This window comes from Podarcis pityusensis (genome assembly GCF_964106645.2).
Source record: "Podarcis pityusensis genome assembly, chromosome: 11".
NCBI lineage: Eukaryota > Metazoa > Chordata > Lepidosauria > Squamata > Lacertidae > Podarcis > Podarcis pityusensis.
The window spans coordinates 22313188-22339980 of record NC_138036.1 but is presented as its reverse complement, the minus strand read 5'-3'; the positions used below and the strand labels follow the sequence as shown (position 1 = coordinate 22339980).

At 44.1% G+C, this 26793-nt stretch overlaps 3 protein-coding genes across 5 annotated transcripts; 1 reads left to right on the top strand and 2 right to left on the bottom strand.

The window, feature by feature from the left end:
• The first annotated feature begins 797 nt into the window (after nt 1-797).
• Nucleotides 798-12319, top strand: CDC20B (cell division cycle 20B). 2 transcript variants are annotated; one of them, XM_080973307.1, is made up of 4 exons: nt 798-1065; nt 1955-2026; nt 6303-6374; nt 11354-12319. In XM_080973307.1, exons 1-4 carry the CDS (start codon nt 1060-1062, stop codon nt 11597-11599), a joined length of 396 nt encoding a protein of 131 aa, XP_080829433.1. In that variant the 5' UTR covers nt 798-1059; the 3' UTR covers nt 11600-12319. The 2 variants fall into 2 exon arrangements, with proteins under 2 accessions (XP_080829433.1, XP_080829432.1); XM_080973306.1 differs by having other exon boundaries at nt 798-1076.
• Nucleotides 6491-10337, bottom strand: GPX8 (glutathione peroxidase 8 (putative)). Its single transcript, XM_080973235.1, has 3 exons — nt 10073-10337; nt 8735-8996; nt 6491-8054 (listed from the first exon to the last, which is right to left on the bottom strand). Exons 1-3 carry the CDS (start codon nt 10289-10291, stop codon nt 7891-7893), a joined length of 645 nt encoding a protein of 214 aa, XP_080829361.1. The 5' UTR covers nt 10292-10337; the 3' UTR covers nt 6491-7890.
• Nucleotides 12320-17386: 5067 nt separating the features above from the next.
• On the bottom strand, nt 17387-23358 carry LOC308458250 (granzyme A-like). 2 transcript variants are annotated; one of them, XM_080973173.1, is made up of 7 exons: nt 22963-23358; nt 21607-21751; nt 19891-20032; nt 19134-19400; nt 17995-18153; nt 17916-17946; nt 17387-17660 (listed from the first exon to the last, which is right to left on the bottom strand). In XM_080973173.1, exons 1-5 carry the CDS (start codon nt 23021-23023, stop codon nt 17995-17997), a joined length of 774 nt encoding a protein of 257 aa, XP_080829299.1. In that variant the 5' UTR covers nt 23024-23358; the 3' UTR covers nt 17387-17660; nt 17916-17946. The 2 variants fall into 2 exon arrangements, with proteins under 2 accessions (XP_080829299.1, XP_080829298.1); XM_080973172.1 differs by lacking the exons at nt 17387-17660; nt 17916-17946 and having other exon boundaries at nt 17947-18153.
• Between the last annotated feature and the right edge of the window lie 3435 nt (nt 23359-26793).

Here is a 26793-nt window from a genome sequence, read left to right as displayed (position 1 = left end):
TGTGATATAGAAGTGCAATAAAATAAAATATTTAATGCACCATTTCTGCTTTAAGAACACATTGCAGGCTACACCCACAATAAAACACCAGACTGGAGAGGCCCAAAGTCTCAGTGCTGTCCCTTGCACAACTCAGCCTGTGCCTCTCTTTGGTGCTCCGGTTGTGTGTTCATGTTTTTAAATTCAATGCTTGTATGTTTATTATTACGTTCAATAAAAATCTTGGAAAAGAAAAGAACTAATAATTTGCTGCCCTTTCCAGACAACGCCCCCCCCCCCCAATCAGCCGCGGTTGGGGCTTGTTAGGATCGCGTCTCAAGTTACACCAGCCACCTCCCGGGGGCCACAGCCTGGAAGGGATCTTCTCCCAGGAGATCGGTTGGGGAAGGGGGCGAGCCAGGGCCTTCCGCGCTTCTTTGCCCGCCGCCGCGCTCTTTGGCGCTGCTGTTACCTGCTCTACCCGCGCGGCCCCGCGGCAAACAATGGAGGAGTTTCCGCGTCGTGCAGCAGAAGCGGGGCTTTGCCCGGGATCGGAAGAAAAGACTGAGGGGAAAGAGGAGGAGGCGGGGGCCGCGCCGTCCGGGCGAACGTTGCGCGCCGCCGCATTCCAACGAAGGGAATCTCCTTGCGTCAGAACACCGGTTCAGCCAATCAGGCGTCGGGGCAAGGGATTCCCGCTCTACTTGCCGCTTGTTCTGTCTCTTTAAATGGTTCCAACCTAGGAGAGACCTCAGTGGAGATTGGGAATAGGGTAACGCAGCAAGGGGGTTCTCTGCGGAGACAAGCAGCAGGTGGGCATAGACCGGAGGAGGGGGAGAATAAGGCAGCCTCGGGAGAGCCTCTTGAGAAGCAGCAGGCAAGATCAGAAACTCCTCTAGTTGTCTGGAAACATTCATTCCTCTAGCCTGGGGGGGAGAGGATTCCATTTAGTGGGGGCGGATCAGGAAAGAGAAGCGATTGTTCAGCTCCAGCAGAGCTAGCTAAGTAAGACGCCAGCAAGCCCCTCTTCAGAGATGGAGTGGAAGTTAGAAAGATTCGCAGCCCGGAAGGTCAAGACGGATGAAAGTGTGTTGTGGGTAAATCTACGTCCTTCAGTCTCTCTCCGCACTCCCATCACTATTTTGTTGTTGCTATCTTTTATTTACTTTTTTTTACATATATATCCTGCAAAATTTTAATTTCAACACTCAGTAGAGTGATCTGAATGCTCAGTGCATTAAGCACTGGCCAGCTTTGCAATCCTACCCGTGTCTGCTCAGAAATAAGTCTTATTTGAATTCAGTGGAGCTCCGTCTCTCTCTCTCTCTCTCACCCCCCCCCCGCAAATGAGGTTAGGATTTCAGCCTTAATTAAAACTTCACCTATTAAGGGTGCAATCTTATGCACATAAGACTCGGGAGAAATCTCTTGTTTAATATGGTGGGACTCATTTCTGAATACACCCACGTTAGTTCATGATGTTAGGGGAAAACTATAGTAGGACTGACTCCTGAGCAAACACACATTAGATCACTGTGTTAGAAAACCTTTGGAGGCCAAGACGGGGGAAAATAAAGGTCAGTGCCTCTAATTATTATTATGATGGGTCTGTTAGGGTGTATGCGGCGCTCCTTAAAAATAAGGACCATCTAATTCTAATACAATAAATTGCAAGTTATGGAAGGCTACACAGCCACACAGAAGTTCATTCTCTTTCCCAATCAAGATGTGCTTCCAGATTAGTTAGGATGGGTAGTTTTGTTTTGTTTTTTTACAAAACCCTATACAGAAATGCTGTCCCCTGCACCATGAGATGTAGGGGAGGGTGTATGCGAAAGGTCACTAGGCCTGGGCAAATACAGCACATGGTTTGTTACAAGTCACTAAGAATGTGAACTGGCATCTGCATAGTTCAGACCTGATACCTAAAGGTTGAACAGCGTTATTGTAACATCTCTGTACGTTTGCTTTCTAGGAGAAAATAATGAGAACTCTGGGGACAAACCTCCAACAGACCAGAAACCTAAGTTTGCAGATTCTGGCTAAGGTGAGTGTTTATAAAACTGCAGAACTGACTCTGCAAGCTTTTGATTGTCTGCAACACTTTTGTGTCCTCCGGAAGAGAGTATGGGAAATGACAGGCATTGTGTAGTGGTTCTTTCCTCCAGTATAAGCTTACATGGATGTTCTAGGAGCCAAAACAGATGAATGTGTTAACAGTGTATAAATGTTGGTTGTGGCTATTTACGGTTGGGAATGTTTGGTGGTAGAAGCAGTGCTTTTTTCTGGGGGGACGCAGGGCTACGCACACCCCTAAACATTTTGTGAATCTTGGTACTTTTGTCCATTTACTGTATTTCTTTCACCCGATTTGAACTATAAAATGGTGATTTTCTTGAGTCAGAATGAGAGTACCCCTACACATTTTATTTTTTTAAAAGCACTGGGTAGAAGCAATTCTGCGTTGTAAGTGAGAAGGAGCAGATGCTGAATGTGAACACAGGAATGTACCGCTTTGGCAGTGCAGTACTAGCTGGCTGTTTTGGATACCTGTTGTTTTACAGCTGCTGGTTGCACTCCATACTGTTGCATTCCCAAACACGGCAAATGTAATGGGAGTGCGCCCCCTTGTGAACACTACTGGGATGCCCAGCTTTAAAATAGGTGCTTTAAAATTCCAGATTTATTGCCTTGGCTCTGCAGTCAGAATCACTAAATCATTCTTTAACCACCTTGACAACAGGGTGGCTTTTTATTTTTATATTTTGGATGTCTTACCCACTCTTTATCATAGGGTCCCAAGGCAGGTGGCAACGATATAAAGGTAGTAAAATAAGTCAAAATGATTCAGAAGAAAATGGTGGGTTCTAATCTATCTATCTATATACATACACAGCACAGACGTATATAGCTGAAAGGCTGGGGCAAAGAGGTGTGTCGCCTGCATATGAAGAAAGCTATACAACGAGGGTGCCCGTTGCACCTCTGCCCAGCTTCCCTGTTGTTGGAGTGACCCTGCTGTGAAGCTGTCTCTCTGTGTGTGTGGTGGAATGGCAGTGTATTGTTAGCTGGATGAATATCTGAAAGCCACCAGCTGACATTCAGCTGCCAGCCTACGGCACATATTGTGATCATCAGACAACCGCAGGGGTTTGTATAATAAGACCTTTGAAAATGTTCTGGCATTATTTGAGCACACTCATTAGCTGCTTTGCAGAGTTCTGAATGTCACAACAGTCTTCTTCAAGCATAGTTGTTCAGAGCAACAGTAAAATAAAGGAATAAAGTGATTTTTATGAATGGGTCTGGTCACCCTGAAGTGCTTGAGAGGTTCTGCAAACTAGGATATATCTAATCTTAATGAATGTAACTTAACCAATATCAGTGACTGCATTAAAAGTAAATCCATTTCCATATATGCAGGGCACTGGACACCTAATATTGATGCCCTCTACAATATTCCTTTCATTATCCCATTTTGTTTTACTTCTGCACTGGGCAGCCATAAAAAGGATCTTGTAAGCAGCCATTGCCAACCTGGTGCCCTCTAGCTGTTTCAAACTACAACTTCCATTTGCTCCAGCCTCTGTGCTGGCTGGGTGTGATGGGAGTTGCAGACCGAAACAGCTGGAAGGCACCAGGTTTACAAAGGCTGGTCTAAAAGTGTGCACTGTTTCTGAACAGCTGTTTATTTGAACAAGAGATGTTGTTTCATGTAGCATCTCTCATCCTGGCATATCCATTTGATTCCGTTTGACCTCTTTCTCTCTGGGTGTGTGTGATGGCTTGGCAGTGTACTATTAGTTAGCTGTTGTACCTATTCCAGCAACTAAATACACTTCCATATCATTGCATGGCCATGCGTCATAGGCTAAATGCTTTCCATTTGTCTCTGATGGAAGAGGATCGTTAACGGCCACTGCTGCGGAAACCCACCAGTGCCTGCAGCGTTGTGAAAACTTGCAATAAGATAGTCTGTTTCTTATCAAACTGTCGGTTTTTATGAATTTGTTCCCTGCTTTTTCCAACTCTGGCCAGTTGCTTAACTCATCTCTTCCAGACTAGCTTGTCTGCTGAAGTGAATATATTGCCATATGGTGAAAGGAAATAAAGGAATAACAGTAGAAATAACAGCGATAGCCAGGGTGGGGAACCTCAAGCTTGGGGGCCAAATGTCACTCTCCAGGCCTCTCGGCTCCCCCAAGGCAGTGCTCCCTCCCCAGGCCTCACCCTTTAATGGTCCTGCTCTGTGATGTCCTTGAGTGTTTTGGCCCAGCTGGAATGTGTCCTTGAATTGCAATTATGCCTCTTGCTTGCCTGGGTGAATTGTACGTAGAAACCTCTGGCTTTTGCATGGCTGGAATATAGCCTACTGTACAAAGGTTAAGAGGGAAGCGGGTGGTGCTGTGGGTTATACCACAGAGCCTACGACTTGCCAATCAGAAGGTCGGCAGTTCAAATCCCTGCGACAGGGTGAGCTCCCATTGCTCGGTCCCTGCTCCTGCCAACCAAGCAGTTCGAAAGCACGTCAGAGTGCAAGTAGATAAATAGGTATCCGCTCCGGCGGGAAGGTAAACGGCGTTTCCGTGTGCTACTCTGGTTCGCCAGGAGCGGCTTAGTCATGCTGGCCACATGACCCGGAAGCTGTATGCCGGCTCCCTCGGCCAATAAAGCGAGATGAGCGCCGCAACCCCAGAGTTGGTCACGACTGGACCTAATGGTCAGGGGCCCCTTTACCTTTACAAAGATTAAGAGGCACACCTGTTGCTCCACCTACTGGCATGCATCCCCCAAAAGGCAATGTGGTCCTCAAAGTTTTCCATCTCTGCACTGTGGCTTTGGGAGTCCAACGCAGGAGATGGGGATCTAGCCCCTGAGATCCTCTGGCACAAAGATAAGTCGCATCCTTGGTAGATTAAGCAGACTTAAGACTGTCTCTCCTCAATGCCAAGGATGTTTATAAGGATCAAGGGATTTCAGAAAAGTGGCATTCAGAAGCATCTGAATGGCAAGATGTCCGATTCTATAATGTAATATCCAAAGGGGAAACTTTTAGTCAGACTGTATGCTAAAGACTTCTGGAGGACCCATATCACTGGGGTGTTCAAGTGTCTATTACAAGAGAAGTCACTGCTGTTCTGAAATTCTGCTTCTTCTGCACGTGCAAATTGTTCTCAGTCTGTAATGGGAGTATTTATAACCAGCAATGGTTACATTCATTCTTTGTTCCGCAATCTAGTCTGCATTACCCTTCACACATGTACAAGATATGCAAGAGAGATTCAATGCACATTTGAGCCTCATGTTTAAACACCAAAGTTCACACAATCTTCTCCACACAATCTTTCACTGTGTGAGCCAACCCCACTGTACAACTCTGCACAGTGAGGTGTTGTGTAGTGTTCTTGTCTCTATCATTAACTTTCAGGGGGAATCCCTGTTTACCCAGATATCTGGTGGCTGAGGAACACTACTGTTCCTGGCAACCCCAAGATCATTGGTAGAGGAATATTTTTAACTGCTTTTAGAATGTTTTAAACTGTAGCTGCTTTTAGATTTTATTTTATTAATAATGCGTTAACGGTTTTAGAACATTTCTGCTTTGCTTTTAAATTGTGCCTCTGTTTGCCACTCTGGGCTCCTTCTGGGAGGAAGGTGGGATATCAATTCAATAAATAAATAAAAGTATTCCCACTTGACATCTGCAAGCTCAAGCAACTTCAGAAGGAGTTCTGCTCACATACCAATGTATGAATACCATACAAAGAGGACCTCCTCCCCAACTGCCAGTCAGGATTCTTCCTCAACTTGGGTAGAGCTTTAGACATGTACATCGGTACACCAACATAACCCCTTCTGATGTAGCGTGAACATGGGGACATCAGGGGAGTGTGGCGATTCCATAGCCACCTCCACACCTTCTTTCATCATGCTGAGGTTTGTGGGGGGTTTGTCATATATTCCCCCTCTGAATAGGCTATTTCAGCAAGCAGGGTACAGTGGTACCTCGGGTTAAGAACCTAATTTGTTCTGGAGGTCCGTTCTTAACCTGAAACCATTCTTAACCTAAGGTAACACTTTAGCTAATGGGGCCTCCCGCTGCCGCTGTGCGATTTCTGTTCTCATCCTGAGGTAAAGTTCTTAAATTGAGGTACTATTTCTGGGTTAGTGGAGTCTGTAACCTGAAGCGTCTGTAGCCTGAGGTACCACTGTATTGGGATGCGATACTGAAAAATTGCTAACTTCATCTGTTCAAACAGCATGGGATGAAATGTTTGAACTGCTGAGTTTACCAAAAGCCCAAATAATCCTTATCTATGCAGGACATCGCTGACAGCAAGCAGCACAGGAGACAAACATCACAGGTGGATGATCAATATTTCCCAATAACTGAGGTACGGATTCTTTTGTATGGGACTCCCAATATGAACTGTATCGGTAACCTACCATTCTCCATGCGAAATAAAGTGGAGAAACAATTATTACACTTTTTAGGGTGTGTTTTCCCCCCGGTAGTATGCAGAGGTGAACTTACTAATGGTTAAACTTGCTATGCTCTTGCACTGGTATTTATGAATGGCCTGCAATGACCATGGGATGTGGAGGGGAGGGCATGCAGGATATCTGTCAGCAAGGGACTGTGTTAAGGAAGCTTTTGACATCATGACAACAGTTTCCCCAAAGTCAGCATTTCTTACTGGACCTGTAGGGAGAAAGGGTGTCCATTCATTTGTATAGGATCTAGTAAAGGTTCCCTTTTGGAGTGACCACTGCAGTAGAATCTGAACCTCCTCTCGTCATTTGGGGCCCCCAAATATTGACCACCAAACTAGTTCCTGTCCGTGTGGCCCCCAGAAGAATATAAGATGGAACTTTTGCAAAGCTAAACACTGACGAGTGCCCCACCCCTCTTTTCACCGGAAGTCCCGCCTCCTTTTAGGATCGTATTCCATAATTCTGCTTCTTGGTCATACTACAGCAGTGATGGGGAACCTTGGGTCAAATCTGGTCCTTCAGGCCTATCAGTCTGGTTCTTAGGAGTCTCCCCCCAAAAAAAACTTTTGGGTGGTTATTTCTGTAAACTCTGGAGTTCTTCCAAGCCTGCTGAGACCGCCCTCTTGTATGTGGATAGTGGTGCTTTGGTTTCATAAGTGTCCACACTCACAAGACTGAATTTGCTATTAGTATGTAGGAAAATTATAATTTCCCTCTTCCCCCCCTTAAGCAGTATGCTCCAGTTTACTCGATAGTGCATTGTGCAATAGAAAATTATTTTGGAAACCAGTGTATAGAAGAGAACACTCCAAACAGACTTGGCTTATTCTATCTCTTTTTTAAAAATAAAATTTCTTCATAAAAACTATTTACATTTTGTTATTCCCTCCCCCTTCCACCTCACCCCACCCTCCATGGAGCATTCATTTCCTGCTGTGGTTGATAAAATGCTAGATTTTATCAGCTTTAAACAGAATGATTCAATGGCAGGACAATTTCTCACGCTGTACTTTCATTATTGGGTTAAATAGTGTTACTTGAGTTATTTGGCAAACGGTGTTTTAAGTAACCTGCTGGGAAAGAAAGAATACCTTATTTTGATTCATCTAGGACAGGGGTAGAGAACCTGTGGTCCTCCAGATGGGACTACAATTCCCATTATCCATGACCATGGGCCAGATCCAGGGCTCAGTTGGGTGAAGTGCACAGCATACTGATCCTTCTCTTTGCTTCCCAAGGGCTCAGGTGGTTTAAGAGCTGCTCCTTAAACAGAAGAGTTTTCTGTTGAAAGCTACCAAAATTTTATCCAGTAAGAAAAACCACTGCTTGTCCAGCTTTTACCATTATTAAGCAGGAATATACTAAGGGCCAAGGAGAGATGTTGCCCTGTGGAATCCAAAAGACACATCAGCTTTATCAAAGGTCTTCTCTTTTTTTCAAAATGATCTGCCTAACCAGAGCAGCTATATCTGGCTTGATGCTTTCTATGGGCTCTTCGGGTCTCCAGAACTTCACGACTTTCCCATCTGGGCTGATGAGATACTTCCAGAAATTCCACCGAGGCATAGCTTTGGAGGAATCTGCAAGAACAACACAAGATTAGTTTGTACTGCAAGCAGAAGGGGTGCCATTCAGATTTTTTTTTTTTTAATTAAAAACCAAAACCCCCTTATAAGAACAGAAGAATGTTAGAATCCTAGAACTGTAGGGTTGGGGGGGGGGGGCTCCAAGGGTCATCTAGCACAACCCCTTGCAATACAGGAATCACAGCTAAGGAATCCCTGACAGATGACAGGAGACCCAGCTGCTGGCTCAGGCCAGTGGTCCATCTTAGTCCAGCATCCTGTTCTCACAGCGGCCCACCACTGCCGTTTTCAGAAACTGGTATTCTGAAGTGTACTGCCTCCAAAAGATGCGTCAAAGTGCCACTGAGATCAATAGGAATGATGTGCTTAGCTCCCACTGATTCTCTGGACTGCCAAATTCTTCCTCCTGATGAATTACAGTAATATGAAACTAGGCTCCTGGAGCTAATCATTATTGCTGATCAACACATGATCCATAGCTGCCTTCCCACATCTCTGCTCATCTCTCCCCTTTGCTCAATTCAGTGGGGTTAGGATTTCATCTTAAGGGCTAGAATCTTGGTGGCGGTTTTAAAAAAACAAGATTCTTGGGAAGCTGGGTTCTGTATCCAGTACCACATTTAGTATGTTTTCCTGTCCACTTTCCCCCTGGAAGTAATGTTGTACATGCTTACCTATTAGAAACTGAAACGCTGGCGATGCTTCACTTCCTAGAATCTTTATTTTCTTGAAAATGGGGAAAGTTACTCCATAATTTGATTTTGCAAGATATTCAATCCGCCGGCTTGTGTCTGGCTCCATTTCCCCATACTGATTACAGGGGAAGGCTAGCACTGTGAAGTGGTATGGTCCAAACTCTCTATGCAGTTCCTGCAGCATGATGTAATTTTTTTCTGTGTGCTGGCAGTAACTGGCCACGTTAACAACCAGAGACGCCTTCAGGGAGACAGAAAACAGGGCAGTGAGAAAGAAAGACGATGAGAGACTGCTTATGCCGAGGTTAACAAAATGGCTTTACATTCTGACCATCTCAGCTATTTAAATGTAGGGAAAGTATACATGTTCAGCTAAGCTTCAATTGCAGAAAAACAGCCATCCATCTATTCAGCATTGTTTTAGCCACTGGCTGCCACAAAGTAAACTTCTTCAATTGCAGGAAGGAAAATATTAGTACCGGCGATTACTGCTTAGGACTGTTCTCCCCTACTCTGGAGAAATTGCAGGGATTATGTAAACCATCAGCACGACTTCAATTCACCGAAATACATTGGCTAGATTATTCCTAATGTTTACAAAATCCAATTGTTCACAGTAACAGATGCATTTTTTAAAAAAAGAAATGGGACTATTAAAAAGTCCAAGAATCAAACTCATCAATTGTTTGCATTTCACAATAGTTAGCCATTGGATTCTGCAGACGTTTGCAGCTTCTGTAATGAAACAAGAGAATCATTTTGATGACTTACAAAAAAACAGGCCTGTTAGAGCAGACCAAGAGGCCAGCTGGATCAGACCCTCTGTTGACAACAACCAAATGACTCTGGAAGGCTCACAAGCAGCACAGGAAGGCACCAGCCCCCCCCCCCCCCGTAGATGCTAGATCAGGAACGGGGAACCTGTAGTTCAACAGGTGTTGCTGAACTACAGCTTCCATTTGCCCTGAACGTTGGCCGTGCAGGTTGGGGCTAATGGGAATTCAAGTCTAACGGATCCTGTTCTAGATGTTCATTGCATCTGATATTAGGAGAAACTCTGCCGTTGATGAAACTACTTTGTTGGAAGTTAGAACATCTCCATTTACACCAGCAAATATTATGAACTGTTTCTTGTACTCAGGAGACTTGGATTCCCACTCCCAGTATTCTTCTAACTGCTAAAATAAATCTACATTCACAGTGTTGTTGTTTTTTACAACCAGCCTGCATCTCAAAGGACGTAAAATGTCATTATTATGCACGGAGAAGACAATAGCTCCATGCAAAGATTTCAGAAACAAAATACGTGTCACTTACTTTGCCTCTGTATTTCTCCAACGAAACGGTCCTGCCTTTCGGATCCATCACTTCAAAGGAATAAAAGTCTTTGACTTTGGGCTTTAAGTACTTTAGTTGCAGCAGTCCCAGTATGGCTGTGAACAAAACCATAGAGAAGAAAATGATTAAAATCCTGGTTTTCAGCCTCGAGCTTTTCAAAGGACACGCTGTCAGAGGCAGAGGCAGAGGCGGCTCCATTTTGGAGGATTTTGGGGGAAGTCTCAGCAGGCCTGGAATGTGAAGGAGGAGCTGAAACACAAAACTCACAGCAGCTTGGGAAGGGAGGTGGAAGAGGGAGCCAGAAGGCAGGCCGTGTCCTGTCCCCCCCCCCCCCCCCAGCCCAGACTTTGCCTAAAGTTCTAGGCTGCGGGGTCTAGAAACTGGTCTATTCTTTATCTTTAGAAGAAATTTATTGACAGCAAGTCAGCATTTTAGATCCCCTTTTCCATTTAAATGCAATGCCTTCTGTTTTACAATTTGGCAACAAACCATATTTTCTTCTCGCTTTCCTTCTCCCCCACATTTTTCTCCCAGACTGTCATCTGATTTATGGTTATGCAGGGGATTAGAATGTTGTTGTTGTTGTTGTTGTTGTTGTTGTTGTTGTTGTTGTTGTTGTTCTTCTTCTTCTTCTTCTTCTTCTTCTTCTTCTTCTTCTTCTTCTTCTTCTTCTCTTGATTGGTTTCATTAGAAACCGGTCTACTCATCTTGCAAATGAACTAGTGGGCATAATCTGATTCTCAGAAATCGCTTTGTTAATGTTAACGAGAATGTATGTAAAGGAACTTGAACAGTTAGAAAGAGTAGGTTGGATCCAGGGTAAACAAACAAGCACAGGCATGTCTACTCAGAAGTAAGTCCCATCAAGTTCAAAGAGGCTTATCCCCAGGTTAGTAGATACAGGATTGCAACCAATGTTAGTTGCACTTAATTCCCACTGGGACAAATAGGGCTTTTATCCTGTCAGGCTTCACACATTTATTTCACTGATACCTAAATGCCGCTAACTCACAGCACAGTTTCTATACCAGGCTAGTACCGTAAATCCCTCTGAGTTAAATTGGTCTTATTTCCAGGTAAGTGCAGACTTACTCTGGAAGCAATCTATAAATAATAACAGCAACAACAATAACTATTGAAACAATATTTGACTGCACAAAACCTAATCCATTAATTTATAGTGTGTTTAATAAATATAAGCAACTTTAAACTATTATGTATCACCGTTGTTGTCACTTTACTGCTTTTTGTTTTAAACAGACTCCAGGCAAGACTTCCTATTCACATTTTAAAAGTTGCCTTGTGAAGAAACTGGCATCTTCTCCAGTTGCTAGTAGCCCAATTTCCACAAGGTGGCAGCAGTCACGCAGCAGAAACCAAGTGGAGCAAAGTTTTGCAGAGAGTCCCACTACCTCAGATGATGGGCCTGATCTGATGAAAATCATGTCAGTTCCAAGTCAGTGCACAGAGATGAGTGATTCCTTCAAAGTAAAGGGGTTATTCTAGTAATTATTCCATAACTCCAGATTAATAAATGCAAAAAACTTGAAAATGATATACAGGTGGTATTTTAACACCTAATAAACTAGCCAAGATGTAGAAGATTATATCAAGTAAATGCTGGAAAGGCAAACAGTCTGAAGGATCATTTTTTCAGTTGTGGTGGACTTGTAGAAAAGCGACAGGCTTTTGGGAAATGATACATAATGAATAGAAGAATATGTTTAAAATTGTGATCCCCAAAAGTCTGAAGCATTTCTTTTATGAATAATATGGTGCAGAGGTCCCAGAAAGTTGCTTAGATTATTTATGTATGCTACCACAGCAGGCAGAATTCCATAAGTGCAGAAATGGAAAGAAGAAGAGGTTCCAACAAAAGAGGAATGGTCTTTAAAACTATTGGACTGTATGAACATGGCGAAACTGACAGCAAAATGTTTGTGGAAGAGTGGAGATCCTTTTCAGACTCTGAGAAAATGCTATAGTCAAATGAAATCGCAGGCAGGACTGCAAATATAAGCAAAGGAATGAGAATGATAAAGGAATGTAATGTAGGATATATGTTATAGAAATAAGTATTACATTTAAGGTGGTAGATGAAGGATTTGAACAGAAATGTCATGGAAGTAAGGATGGGAAGTCAAAATGTTAAGGGAATGTTGCATTGAAACCGAATTGAATTTGCTAAATTGTAGGAAAATAAATAACAATTTATGGATCAAACAATGCACAAAAAATGACAGATCACTGCTTTCTGTCTCTGTAAGCTGAGTTTGGTAACATGGGGAAACTGTTCAACAATGTACCTACAGCTGACAGTGAACAAAACAGGTGATTAAAGCCTAACATTGTTTTGGTGTAACTGAACAAATAGAGCTCAACTAGTTTGGCACAGCCTGATTAATATTATTACTAGTCTAACAACAACAACAACAACAACAACAACAACAACAACAACCTTCCACATGTCTCAAGGTTCCTGAAAACCTGCCTCTTCATCTCCTGACAGTTTCCTGAAACTTGACACAAACATCCTTAAAAGACAATTAGAAGTACTTCTCCAGTTAATCTGTGCCAGGAAGCAAGTCCTTTGCACTTATGTGCACTGTCATAGCTGGAACAAGCTAAACTGTCATTTGCCAAAGGTGGGCTGGGTGGGTTTCTGAAGGGTCTGTATTCAAGATGAACCACAAAGCCACTGAAAGCCAAGCGCCATGAGAAATGTGGGTGGAACTGTGATTTGCGTATGAGCTGGAAATCACCACAGAAAGGGGGTGGGGAGCCTTTCTCAGCCTCGGGGCTGCAGCCTGCTGTGGGCAACCTGCCAGGAGTCACCTGGGACCAGAAGCAAAAGCGTTCGGAACAATAGATGTGGCTCTTACTGTAGGCTACATTCCAGCCATGTGGAAGTCAGAGGCCACTGTACACTCACCTGCATTGTCTCTCCATCCAAGAAGGCCTTATCTGAGTTCATGGACAGAGCCAGCGAGGCAAAAAGAGTTGAGGAGGACAAAGAGTGGGGCCAGTGAAAAGTGCGGCTGAGGAGAGGGGACACTGTTAAGTTGTGGATGAACATATCAGACGACACAGTGATTCTTCAAACAGCTCTTGTTTATTCACAGGCCAGAACAGAACTGAACTGAAGGGTTCAGCCAGCCTGCTTATATAGAGCTCCCTACAACGCAACAGTAACCACTTTCTGTAACTATCCAATCACTGAACGTCACTTTCAATCCCTTATTTGCATATGTGGACCTGGGTGAAAACTATCTACAGTATCCCCCTGCTGGCCCAGGGTGAGAACTTCAGTACATAACAGACACGGCCTAGGGAGGGTCCTAAGAGCCCAGATGTAGAGGGTTGGAGGCAGGGCTGGCCTTGACATTTTGGCTCCTGAGGCAGACCCCAAAATGGTGCCTCCTTCCCTGCTGAAGAAGAAAGGATGAGGGAAGATCTATATCAGGAGTAAGAGAGGAAGAAAGATCTACCTTGGGAACAGCTGCCCCTGTGGATTTTGACGCCTGAGGCGGTTGACTCACTTGATCTTATGGGTGGGCTGGCTCTGAATAAAAATCTACATTGGGATCAGCTGCCGCTGTCACCTCACCTGGGTGGCTGGCCCTGGTATTTGGCCCCCGGGACTGAGGTTCACCGCCTCTACTCTCATACACACCAAACTGCCTGAGCACTGTTCTTGCTGGGTCTTCTTCCGAAAGCAGTGCCTGTCCCTTCATAAGCTCCGAGGCACTGAGAGAGGATGCAACCACCCAACCTTCTGTCCTTACTGACACTCCTCTTGCCCCCCTCTTCTGTCTGCTATTGCCAGCAGCTTTGTCCCCATTGTAGTTGGAGTCAGTAGGGCAGTTAAATAATTTTAGGCTCTGGTTTTCTCCTGCCGCCTCCAGATGCTAAGATGTGGTCTGATAGGGCCCCGTTGTTAGATGGTAATGTTCATTATTGTAAGCCCTTGTGGTCAGTCTGCAGAGTGGGGCCCTAAAGTCCTGGCACCACTGCTGGGAGAGGAGATGGGATGAAGGGAGTACTGAAACAATGGTGTGAGAGGCACAGGATTATATCCTCCCTTGCTGTTGCAGTGTTTTAAAGAGGTGAGTCGCCCAGTCTTTAGGGGATGACCCGACAAATACCCAGTCAGTTTTTTAAAAAACGAATCAGCAAAGTTTGTCCTGTGTTACAAGTTATGGTGCTGGTTAAAATACTAGAATCCATGGCTGAAAAGCTTTTGGTAGCCCTCAGCTATGCTTGCAATAGTTCAGTTACAGGATTATGGTGCTTGCATCTAGAGGAGGACTGTTGGGCTGCATTTCAACATACCTTGGGTTACATACGCTTCAGGTTACAGACTCCACTAACCCAGAAATAGTGCTTCAGGTTAAGAACTTTGCTTCAGTATGAGAACAGAAATTGTGCTCCAGCGGTGCAGTGGCAGCAGGAGGCCCCATTAGCTAAAGTGGTGCTTCAGGTTAAGAACAGTTTCAGGTTAAGAACGGACCTCCGGAATGAATTAAGTACTTAACCCGAGGTACCACTGTATATTTTACTCAAAAGTAACTTCAACAGAAATCAAATGGGACTTAAAAACCAAGGGCTGTCCTTTTCTCCACCTTCTTCTCAGATTATAATACAGAATTTACAAGCATTAAGCAAATCTGTACTGTTTTTCTCAATGGAATATGGCATCTGCAACAAAATGTTGCAGCGTGGAGTGCTCCTGTTCAGGATTCTAGTCAGCCTGGAGACTCCATTTCAACATGGGGCTCGAACCCACAACTCTGAGATTAAGCGTCTCATGCTCTACTGGCGGAGCTACCAAGGAGCTTTTGCTGGATCAGGGAGCAGACAGGAAGCCAGTAGTCTCTTCCTGCTGCCTGTATTAAGGGTTTCAGGAAGGCTGCGTCCAAGGGAGAATCAAACGGCTTCTGGTAAGCCTGCCTTTCAAGACAAAGCAGGCCTGTGGCTGAGAGATTCCTGAAAAAGCATACCAGTGAGGAATATGTGTTTAAGTTGAAAGTTAAGTTCTCATATAAAATTCCCTTCATGCCACTACATGAGTTTCACATTAGCCTCAAGAAGCGTATCCTGTGAACTGGGCATTCACAGGGCAGTGGCAGTTCCCAATATTAGGTACCTGGGGAAAGTGTTGCCTTAATCATGGTATTTGCTGCTAATAAAGACTTTGATCTTTCCATTTGTGTTTATTTGAGTCCACATACTGTTAACTCACACAGCGACTCTTAATGTTAGTTTCGTTTTCTAGTTTGGTTTCTGGTGAACTCAAATGCAGTGGAAACTTGTTATCTACAGATCTATGTGAAATGAAAACTGTGATCTGTTATTTTCCCCCAATTTGGTTGAGTTTCTTCACGAGCCATGCATGGAGGGGTGAGGCGGTGGCAAAGTCAATGTGGTGCAAACGTGACAGTGAAGTTAATCTGTTGTTTCCTGCATGTGTGTTTTCACTACACCATCTTGCCTCTTCCCCTCTCAGTCCCACTAAGCAGCAGCAACTAGGCCAGAAGGATGTTCAATAAGTGGCACAGTCCCACCACACCATCTGCTACTGGATATAAATATGCCATGCAGGAAATCAGATTTGGCCACACAATTGACATCACGGGGCTACTTCAGAGTGAGGGCAATGTCCTTGCTCTTAATTGGCTTTATGATGGTGCCACATAATCAATCAGCTTTGGCTGCATGAGGACATCACAACGCCCCTTGAAGCAAAAAGCACTAATTTTGCTCAGTATAGGTGAACAACCAAATCAGAGGCTGATTTTGGTCTTCCAAATTTCAGCAGCGCCCTATGCAAGGCCAAAATTTGCCCCCTGTATCTCACCTTCCATCCTGCTCAATTCACTACAACATAATTGCGGTGCCCTTCTTACATTATCTTTAGCTCTCTTTGTGTGTAAATGTGGCAGAGAGGTATCCTATCTATCCCCAAGCTCTAATTTCTTGCCTAGTCCAAGGAGACCTCTGTACCTCCTGCCTATTAGCTCCTATTGAGGAAATGCCAGCACCTTAACTATTCACTTATTTTGTCAAGCCCAACACTCTGGCTAGAAATTGACTTACAGCAAGGGTGGGGAACCTGCAACCTTCCAGATGTTGCTGTACTACAACTCCCATAATCCCTGGCCATTGGCCAAGCTGGCTGAGTCTGATGAGAGTTGGAGTCCACCATATCTGACCACAAGTTCCTCCCCCTGCCTTAGGGCTAAACCATAGTGGATGTTTCTGTCACAAATCATTACAGCAATCCCATATCAATATATGGTGATCAATAAATGTATTGTACTTTTGGCAAATTAGACCCTGTTACACATGGTGGATTAGAAAATGTCAGTCTTTTATCTCCATCCACCATGGCATCCCGTAATATTTCACATATTTAAATGTTTGCCACAAAGCATTTTCCAGGGTTCTAAAACATGTGGGGCACTTCATGAGTACAGTGGCTCCCCACTTCAGATGTTTGCCCTCCAACTCATGGATGCCAAAGATGATGGCAATGGGAGGCAGTGTTTGTGCCTCGTCCCTCTTTTCCCATCCCATTGCATGTTGACTTAACAGCAAAGATGTTCTGAAGAGCCAGTCCCTTAGTTGACACTCACTGAAGGTCAAAGCAGGGCTCAGTTTTGGAAAACAACAATAGTCTACAACATTTTGACAAGCTTCTTTCCAGAGATACTAGAGATATAAATATGGATCATCTAGAGGCATACCATTCTAATACAGTGGCACCTCGGGTTAAGTACTTAATTTGTTCCGGAGGTCCGTTCTTAACCTGAAACTGTTCTTAACCTGAAGCACCACTTTAGCTAATGGGGCCACCTGCTGCTGTCGTGCCGCCGGAGCACAATTTCTGTTCTCATCCTGAAGCAAAGTTCTTAACCTGAAGCAATATTTCTGGGTTAGCGGAGTCTGTAACCTGAAGCGTATGTAACCCGAGGTACCACTGTACAAGAAGTCACTTAAACTGTGACCCTCTGAAGTGCTAGGCCGGCGACAACCCACCCAGGACCCCCTTCTTCCTTACAGAGAAGAAACTTACCACAGTAAGTACCAACTTTTGCTTCTCTGATTTGCCCCTTATGAATTTCATATGTTTACAGTAGTCAGGTTAGGACTGCAGTGGGTGAAGGAGGATAAGCAAACCCTCCTTTTGATTCTGCAAACAATGAGCTTGAACATGTCGATGACATCAAAGGCACAACTTCCGTTCATTCAAATCAGGCAGCAAGTTTGCTTCCCATAACTGCGGCTGAATGCTTGTTGTTGTTGATGCAGTCAGGCTTAGGATTTAGGCTGCTAATTTGACTTCAAGTTCAAGGTAATAGGTTGTATGTGGATGGTGAAATTCTCTGGGCCAGCGGCAAGAAAAACCCCTAATTATACCGACAGTAGACTGAATATTGGAACTAGATTTTAGAAGCGGGAGTTCAGATCACAGATCAGCATTTAGATCCCAAAGCTGGTCTTGGGTGCTGAGGTATCTGCTTCCCATCTGTTAAATGGGTGTTATAATTCAGCTACAGAGATGAATAATGTTATGTACTGAAGTTCTCACCCTGGGCCAGCAGGGGGATACTGTAGATAGTTATGCAAATGAAGGATCGAAAGTGACGTTCAGTGATTGGGTAGTTTTAGAAAGTTGCAACATTTACGTTGTTCTGGAGCTCTATATAAGCAGGCTGGCTGAACCCTTTAGTTCAGTTCTGTTCTGGCTTGAATAAACAAGAGCTGTTTGAAGAATCGCTGTGTCGTCTGGTATGTTTGCCCACAACCTAACAAATAAGATGAGCATAAACTGAATCACAAGCAAACAAAGAAAAGCTTCATCAATATGTATCAAAAATGAGTATCATAAAATCATGTGATCAGCTAGTGCCATTGTTCATGACTGTGTCTATCCAGGAGAGGTGGTTGGGTGTGAGTCGAGCATAGACGCCAGGGTATCGGTGACTTTCACATTTTCTAACAAATGAGAGGATTCCAGTTTGTTCCCCATGGCATATTAAAGGACTACCAGAGTCACCCTGAGGAAAAGAAAGGAAAGAAGAGATTGGATGTTACCATTAAGCAGAAGCTGATCTATATACCTCCCTATGGTCATAATATTCCAACAACAAATTCAGTTCTGCAATTATTCATTTTAACAAAATGTTTTAATTAAAACAGTGACTGCAATGCAGCACAATACAGTCTATGGCAGGCAGAGGCAGATGGCACAGCCTATGAGCCCCAGAGTGATTACCTGCTACTGACACCAGACTAATAATAATAATTATTGTTGTTGTTGATGCTGATGATGCTAATACAATAATAACATCAAGCAGCATTAATCCAGATTGGTACTCAGTCCCTAAGTTAACACACTACATTTTAATAATGACTTCAACCTAGGAAGGATTTTGCCTAGCAAATCGGGATAAAATAAATAAAACTACACAGCTATAGCTTGATTATTCCCCAAGTCATATTGGATAAAACACTAAGCATTGTTAAGATTATGAATTCAAATCTTCATCAAAAGCTGCATGCCTTCTTCAGTGTAATTAGAACTTTAAGCAGCTAAAGTTTTACTTCATAAACCAGCAGAGGCTCAATTCTTAGTAAGTGAGGGCCATTTCATTTCATTTTACTTAAACTGATTTATAGACTGATTGATTACAGAAGTTTCTAAGTGGTGATTAATTGGTTTTAATTGCACGTTGAGGCCGTTTCATTTTGTCTTAAGCGACTTCTGGTATCTTACTATGGTAGAGTATTTATTTATTTTTAAAAAAGAAGTGTTAAAGGTGGACATTCCTTCTAAAAACGAATCAGGTAGCTGTACTTCATTCAATGCCTCAGTTTTCTTATTGTTTCTTATTGAATATTTGGTAAAAAAAAAACAATTTAACTGATTCCTCAGCCGATCAGCTGAAAGGCAAAAATTTCTTCATTTTTGGGGGAGGCTGTAATTTTACGTTTGCATGAGTGCAGAATTAATGGAAAGAAACAAAGACTCTCTTACCATACACCTGTCCCCGCCGCCTTTCTTTTCACCAGCACATAGCATATTCATTGTCAGAGGAGGGTGAGAATTATAGTGGTGCTTGTCATTGCAGACCTTTCTGCTAATGATGGTGACGTTGGCTCCATGAAGTGTATCAAATCCGCTTCTTCTGTTAATTGTTCCCCACCCAATTACGACACACTGGGTTCCACCCTTGATGTCATCATATGTGTGGGTAAGTGGAATGGTTTTTACAGGTGGCGGGTGGCCTTTTCCTGACTGAAACTGAAGGAATCATAAAAAGGATCTATAGTTGGGATCTATAGACAAGAAGTGGCCACAGATTTTCATGCAATTTACCTTAGGCTTCCTTCTAGCATAATATTAATTAATAAATAATAATAATATTTCCTTTATGAATCACTCTCCATGAGGCATCCTGAAACAATTTTATATATTATTATTATTATTATAGATACACACACAGACACACACACACACACACACACACACACACACACTTACTTATATATATATATACACACCCACCCACCCCGTGTTTATGGAAGACAATCTTACTCGGCTATGAGTGATCGCCAAAGAAGAAGAAGATATATATATACATATAAAGAAGTTAAAATAACTGTAAAATGCTTTTGAGGTTTTATTACATCAAACTGCTTGTAAATTTCATTAAATGAACACATAAACAATTGCATATATAAACACACATGCAGTTTAAAACGGCGATAGCACTTACATAAAATCAACTTACCTGCAAAAGCATAATGTCATTTTCAAATGTCTTTGGATTAAATCCTGGGTAAGAAAATGTTTTGGTAATGTTAGCCTTGTGTTTTCCATGCTCCATTTTAGTTCGTGAATAAGCTCCAAAAATCATGTATGTTTCTTCATCCCTGAAAAGATGAACCACTGATAAATTCACCTCACTGATATTTGATTTCTACCATTCTGAGTGTTTGCATTCGCACACTCTTCTTTATCCATATATGTATATATTTTGCTGCCCCAGGCAGTAAAATGTTTTGGGCGAGCTCTGACTGCGGGTGAGCAGCCATTTGAAGCTCATCGTATAATCAGTATTAACTCTGCAGCAGCTGCCATTTTATCACCTTGCTCATTCTAATTTGTGACCACTCTTTTACAGTCAGAAAGGGGTTTCAGCGCTAATTAAAAGATTGATTAAAAAAACTAATGTTATAAAATGGCGGCTGGCAGAAAGCTTCTGGCAAGTGTGTGCTGAGCTGCGAACGATTGACTTGTTTGACAGGTCACTGCCCATGTCAGAATCCCACCCTTTTTAAAAAGACAGAAGAGTATCATGAAGGACTTGTACACCTGTGGAGACTATGCTACTCTTCCATTCTTCTGGAAAAAGTTGGATTTGTGGAAAATACATTTATTTGCTTAATTTGTATCTTGTCCTTCCTCCCAAAGGAGCCCAGGGCAGAAAACAAGAAGCGTTAAAACAATGAAAACATCTTTAAAACAATTCCAATACAGATGCAGACATGTTGACAATGACTGGAGAACAGCGTCGTCTGGTTGCCTGTGAAAAATGAGTGAATAAAAATGGAAATTCCATACTAAAGGTGGAAACCAGCATAGCACGGAGGAAATTGTTCCATTTCTGCTTGCCCAATGGAATCATCTCTCTTCTCCCCACCAACTCACACTGCTCTAGGGAGTTTTCCAACTGTCCAGAGTGTACCAGCCAAGCATCTCTGGAGAGAACGGAACCAGAATGGAACTGATCTTCTCTCCTCATTGGACATGAGCGGCCACAACATGCACCAGCCAATTTAACTAATGACCTGCGCCCTGTCACTTGTCACCACCCATACATTTTTGATACCCAGTGTGTGAGGAGGTTCATATGACGGTAGGCGCTTTCAGAGATTCTGATCCCAACCCAAGTAGAACTTTGTAGGTGACAGTCAACACCTAAATTGTACTCAGAAGCCAACTGGATGCTAGTGAAGATCTTTTTAATACTGCAAAGATATGTTCTAAGCCAAGGGTCAGCAAACTTTTGTAGCAGGGGGCTGGTCCACTGTCCCTCAGACCTTGTGGGGGGCCGGACTATATTTTTTTGGGGGAAATTGAACGAATTCCTATGTCCCACAAATAACCCAGAGATGCATTTTAAATAAAAGGACGCATTCTACTCATGTAAAAACATGCTGATTCCCGGACCGTCCGCAGGCCGGATTTAGAAGGCGATTGGGCCGGATCCGGCCCCTGGGCCTTAGATTGCCTACCCATGTTCTAAGCAGCTAGTATCTGGCTGTTATCCACATTTCAAGCCCACAGTTGGATATCCTTGTTCTCTTACCCTTCTTGAATTTACAAGCAGCTGCTGTAAGCAATGGATGTTATGAAGCAAATATTGCTACCTGACTTGAAAAGGTCCTTGAGAATTGATGCCAGGAAGAGGTTTCTACAATCATCATTATTTCTCCAAACTTACGGAAAACAATGGGCTGCTGTTAACACCCAGTTCTGTTTGATCAAAGTTCCTCCACAGGACACGCCATTTCCTTTGATGAGTGCAACCATATATGATCCTAAAGGGTGACCTTCTTCTATCCATTCAACTATATCTTGAGGCTGACCTGTAGGACATAAGTCATTTGATCAGGTTGGATTTGTAAACTGCTTTGAGGTTTTTCCCTCTTACAATCAAGTGGTATATATATTTTATGAAATAAGTAAGTACAGTGGTACCTCAGGTTAAGTACTTAATTCGTTCCGGAGGTCCGTACTTAACCTGAAACTGTTCTTAACCTGAAGCACCACTTTAGCTAATGGGGCCTCCTGCTGCCACCGCGCCACCAGAGCACGATTTCTGTTCTCATCCTGAAGCAAAGTTCTTAACCCAAGGTACTATTTCTGGGTTAGCGGAGTCTGTAACCTGAAGCGTATGTAACCTGAGGTACTACTGTAAGTAAGTAAGTAAGTAAGTAAGTAAGTAAGTAAGTATGTAATGTACTGCAGGCCAGCTCATGAGTTATGGGTGTGTGGGCAGGAACAGAGAAATTCTGTAAATATTTCATATTTTTAAATTCCCCCATTCCACCTCTTGGCAAATAGGTGCTGGTGGTGGTCTCATCCTACCCCTAGGGAGGAAATGGTGGGGACTGTCCTCTGGGGTCTCCTGGACTCTGCACCCGCTTGGTATGATTTCAAAGCAGGCCCTTTCCCCCCTTCGATGCGCTTTGATACCCCCTTCAACCATTAGATAAGGTTGCTTTGATTTCTTGCCTTGTTCTCAATGTAGATCTTCACTTACCTCTTCTTCCCTGGCCAGCAGGGGGTGCCATTTTCTGGTCTGCCTCAGATGTGAATTTTTTGGGGGATGGTCCTGGGTTTTTTTGTTATACAAACTGCTCTATTATTTATGAAGAGCAGCATATACATATTTACATCAATATAAATAAAATAAAAACACATTCCCCACCACAAAATAAGTCTGACCCTCCAGTTCCCAGGAGTCTGTGAGGAGGGGAATGTGCTTTAAATTTAAATCTGAAATTGACAGATGGGTCCATCTTTAGACTTACATAACATATTCTGTTTCTTTGGCACGGTGGCTAGTTTAGTTCAGAATTCCACATAGCTCTAAGAATGTTTTAATACACGCCCCCCCCCCAGCCCACAGCCTCTCTCCTCTGTCCTGCTGACCACCAAGGCAATTAGGCTAGCAGGGAAAAACTTGCACCAAATTACTTTTTGGTCATGTGGTCGTTCTATATACACCATGCTCTACATATACAGGAGGAGGAGAAGTGGGGTGTGCCGGAGACATATAGCAACACTGACTTACCTCTCTGAATTTTGAGGAGGAAAATGGTCATGGAAAAGCACAAAACAAAAACACGCCCCATTGTTTGTGGCCCCCCCCAATGAGAAGTCTAATATGTATCGAGCACAGGAAGGAAGTGAGATTTCATTTCGTCGTCTCAAGGGCATCCTTTTATAAGCTCAGAAATTTGCCTCTGGGCTTTCTAGAGAGGTGTTGTTTATGGGCATCGGAGAGAGACTGGGGATCTCAGTATGTATATCAACAGTTATTCAGCTAAGAGGTACAAAGAGAGAGAGAGAGGGAGAGAGAGAGAGAATAATCATTGCTATAGCTGTTGCAGTTTTCAGGAAAAAAGTACTTTAAAGTTGGCTGAAAACTACAATTCTGGCCAGACTGAAGAAAACACCTACCATTAGCTGGCATGATTATGACATCACCATTCTGTTCCTCCAGTGATTGTTGTATGATGAGATAATAGCGCATCATTCTCTGACAAGCATGCTCTGACAGATAACTAGCCAAAATCAATCTGTCTCAGCGACCTCCAGCTGTAAAATGGGACAGGTGTATTCCAGAATATTGTAGGAAATAGTATACAGTGGTACCTCGGGTTAAGTACTAAATTCGTTCCGGAGGCCCATACTTAACCTGAAACTGTTCTTAAACTGAAGCACCACTTTAGCTAATGGGGCCTCCTGCTGCCACTGCGCCGCCGGAGCCCGATTTCTGTTCTTATCTTGAAGCAAAGTTCTTAACCTGAAGCACTATTTCTAGGTTAGCGGAGTGTGTAACCTGAAGCGTATATAACCTTAAGCGTATGTAACCCGAGATACCACTGTAAATGCTTACACCTCCTTGTGAGGTGGTCTGAAACAGTTTTGGGATAATAAATTGTGTTTCTGTGGATAGCCTTAGCTGGGTATCAAGAACAAATAATTATGCAAGGAAGACTGGGGAGCACTGCCAAACCCTTTCCCTGCCCACCTGTGCAAAGGGGAGCCCAGCCAGCTGAAGCAACACTTGGCGGGTGCAAACCAGGTGCCCCCACACTGGTGACTCCAGAATTGCATGGCCCGGTGCGCTCTCTGCGAGCATTGTTTCCTCTGACACCAGGAGAGGAGCACCAGGCATCATTGTGCTGTGGGTGCTGCCTTGGGGGTGCCTGTTTTGCGCCCCCTCAAGAATCTGCGCCCAGGGCAATCGCCCCTCTGGCACCCCAACTGTATGCCTCTGAATGGACTCGCTACCACCTCTTCCCACAGTTCAGAGATAACCTGCTTTTGTTCCATGTTGTAGGGCTTTTTAATGCTCTGTGATGTGGTCTCAGCCATGGCCAGAGCATAGCATAGCATAGAGAAGTTGGTTATCCTCAGAGTCCCCTGTGGTTTTAATTTAAAGCAAGTGTAAAAAAACACACCCTTCAATGCTGAATTCATAAATTACAAAGCAACAAGAAGTTCTGGATTCAGTTTCTGTTACGTGCATGAAAGTTGCTGTCACTGCTATATAAAAACCTTTAAATCAGTGGTTCTCAACCTGTGGGTCCCCAAATGTTGTTGGACTACAACTCCCATCATCCCTGAGCTCTGGCCTTGCTAGCTAGGGGTGATGGGAGTTGTAGTCCAACATCTGGGGACCCACAGGTTGAGAAAGATTGTTTTAAATGGTCATTAAAATGCAGATTGTCAGGAATTTTGCCCCCCAGAGCACACTGGGAGAGTCAGCCTCAGAAATTGAGCTGAGTTAGGAAGAGGTTAACTCTGTAGATGAGAACTGTCTGTCTGATTTTAGAGAGAACAGCCCAGGGCCCCTCCTCTCCAGGGAAAAAGCGGTTAGCTCCCAAGGGGGGGGGAGAGTTGGAAGTTGGCCAAGGCATTGCCAGGCAACCAGCAGATAAGACGGTGTCGGAGGCTAAGTCTTCTGAGGAAGAGGTAGCTCAGCCCTACAGTCCTAAAACAAGATTAGAGATGCTCCAAGAGCAATGGAAGGGAAGGAGACGAAAGGTGGGATTTTGGCGTTCTTCCTGTTGGGGGGAGGAACGATGAGTCAGACTGAGCAACTAAGATTAATGAGAGCAGGCAGAACGCCATGCTCTGGATGTGTCTTTCCTTTAAATAAACTTGTATAAAACTGACGGAGAGCCTTCGTTGCTTATCAGGTTGCTCGCTTGCCAGAGATCATTATACAGATTGTGTCTCATATGTGGCAGGATCGGCCAGAACATAAGGCCAGACATCAGTTGGATGGAGCAATGAACTGAGAGTGTAACTTCTGCTCTCTCAGTGAGACAATTAGACCTCCACTAGAACTCTAGGGTGACAAGCTATGCCTTGCCAAAAAAAGGTATCATCCCCCAAAAGACAACAACATATGGCAACAGTTTGCCCACATGCTGATTTTTATGTATGGAATAGATGAAACTTTAGAAATTATTACTATAATTTAAATGGGGCTCACTGTGAGCCTGCAATTTCCAGGCCTCACCCGCTCTGCAATCTTATGGCACTTTCAACCAGACATGGAGACGACAGTCCTCTAAATGGAGGATGACCCTCTGTGAAGTATGACACCTGGTCCACAACCCTGCTAGATCTCTGTGGCCTGGTTCACACATGCAGCTCAACAAGGGTGCACCCTGAGATGGTAGGCAAAGTGGGCTGTGTCATTTCAAAATGCTGTTTCTGAATGCTCTTCCTCTGCAAGTAAACCCACAAGCACATTATGGAAGATTCTAGTCAAATCTGCTCCCTCTTGTGTTGCTTCTCTGCTTGCAGAGTATTGATCGTATCAGAGGCACCAGCTTTCAAGGGCAATGGGGGGGGCAAGGTCGTGCGTGTGATGTCAGAATACTGGGAGGAGCTGGGGGATGAGCCGAACACAGCGGCCACATGGCTTCAATGGCTGGCAGCTCTTCCTCCGACTCCTCTTGGGGCCACCTGAAATGATTCATTGCAGTCTAGTACCTCAGAACTCTGCCGCTGCATCCCCACCTCATTCTGCTGCATGTGAATTTCATATCCTTCAAATTTTCTTAATTGAGAGATGGTCCTAGTACAAAACGGGCCATGACAGGTGTGAATGGCATGCTGGCATCTGTCTGTCTCGCGAGAATGGAGTCTGCCTCCGGGAGTGAAATCAAACAGCTGTGTTAGCAGCACCTAAGTGACCAGGTTTCAAGTCTGGGCAGTGTGTATGGAGGTCCTGGGCTGCCCAAATTTCAAGGGGCCCTCTTGGCCTTGCTGATGTGGTCCAAAGGAAACCAGAGCAACACAAATGGGACCAGCTTGGCTGCAGGAGTTGCCAGAATGAGGCATATAAGGTGCTATCCAACCGTCTTAGGGATGCCGGATTTGTGTAGGGCTTACTCCTTAGCCCACTGGTTTTCAACCAGTGTACCAGTGCCCTCAGGGTACCCTGAGGTGCCCTGAATGATTACCAGGGGTGCCATGGACAACACTGGCCTCTGTCCCTCTTTCCTTCCCTCCCTCCTTTGATGCCCTCTTGCATCTCTGCCTCCCAAAGGCTTGCATAGCTGTTTGTTGCAGCTACAAGCTCCCTGGGCAAATGGTGCCTCTGGGTCTAGGTAGGGGGGTGCTGGTTGCCAGGAGCTGAGGTGGCCTCGGAGTAAGCAAGCAGGCGAGAAAGCCTAGCCACCAGTCCTCTAGCCCTTGCTGTTGGGAATGGACAGACAAGTCACACACCCTTGTGGGGCAGTGGGAGGAGGAACCTCCCTTTGGGGCGGGGGGGGGGGGCAGCTCAGATACCAGGGGGCGGCAGCAGCGGCTGCCCAGAGGACTCCCAAGGAGAGGGGAGAGGAGACTGAGGGAACCCTCCACAAGGGAGGGTGTTTGC

Coding starts and splice junctions, on each gene's coding strand:
- CDC20B (XM_080973306.1), top strand. CDS start 1,014: ATGGAGTGGAAGTTAGAAAGATTCGCAGCCCGGAAGGTCAAGACGGAT. Junction 2,027..6,302: donor GTTTGCAGATTCTGGCTAAG/GTGAGTGTTTAT, acceptor TTATCTATGCAG/GACATCGCTGACAGCAAGCA. Junction 6,375..11,353: donor AATATTTCCCAATAACTGAG/GTACGGATTCTT, acceptor TGTTTTAAACAG/ACTCCAGGCAAGACTTCCTA.
- GPX8 (XM_080973235.1), bottom strand. CDS start 10,291: ATGGAGCCGCCTCTGCCTCTGCCTCTGACAGCGTGTCCTTTGAAAAGC. Junction 8,997..10,072: donor TGGAGAAATACAGAGGCAAA/GTAAGTGACACG, acceptor GTCTCCCTGAAG/GCGTCTCTGGTTGTTAACGT. Junction 8,055..8,734: donor AGCGTTTCAGTTTCTAATAG/GTAAGCATGTAC, acceptor TTGTTCTTGCAG/ATTCCTCCAAAGCTATGCCT.
- LOC308458250 (XM_080973173.1), bottom strand. CDS start 23,023: ATGGGGCGTGTTTTTGTTTTGTGCTTTTCCATGACCATTTTCCTCCTC. Junction 21,752..22,962: donor CCTCCTCAAAATTCAGAGAG/GTAAGTCAGTGT, acceptor TATGTCCTACAG/GTCAGCCTCAAGATATAGTT. Junction 20,033..21,606: donor ACAGCAGCCCATTGTTTTCC/GTAAGTTTGGAG, acceptor TCATCTTTTCAG/GGATGAAGAAACATACATGA.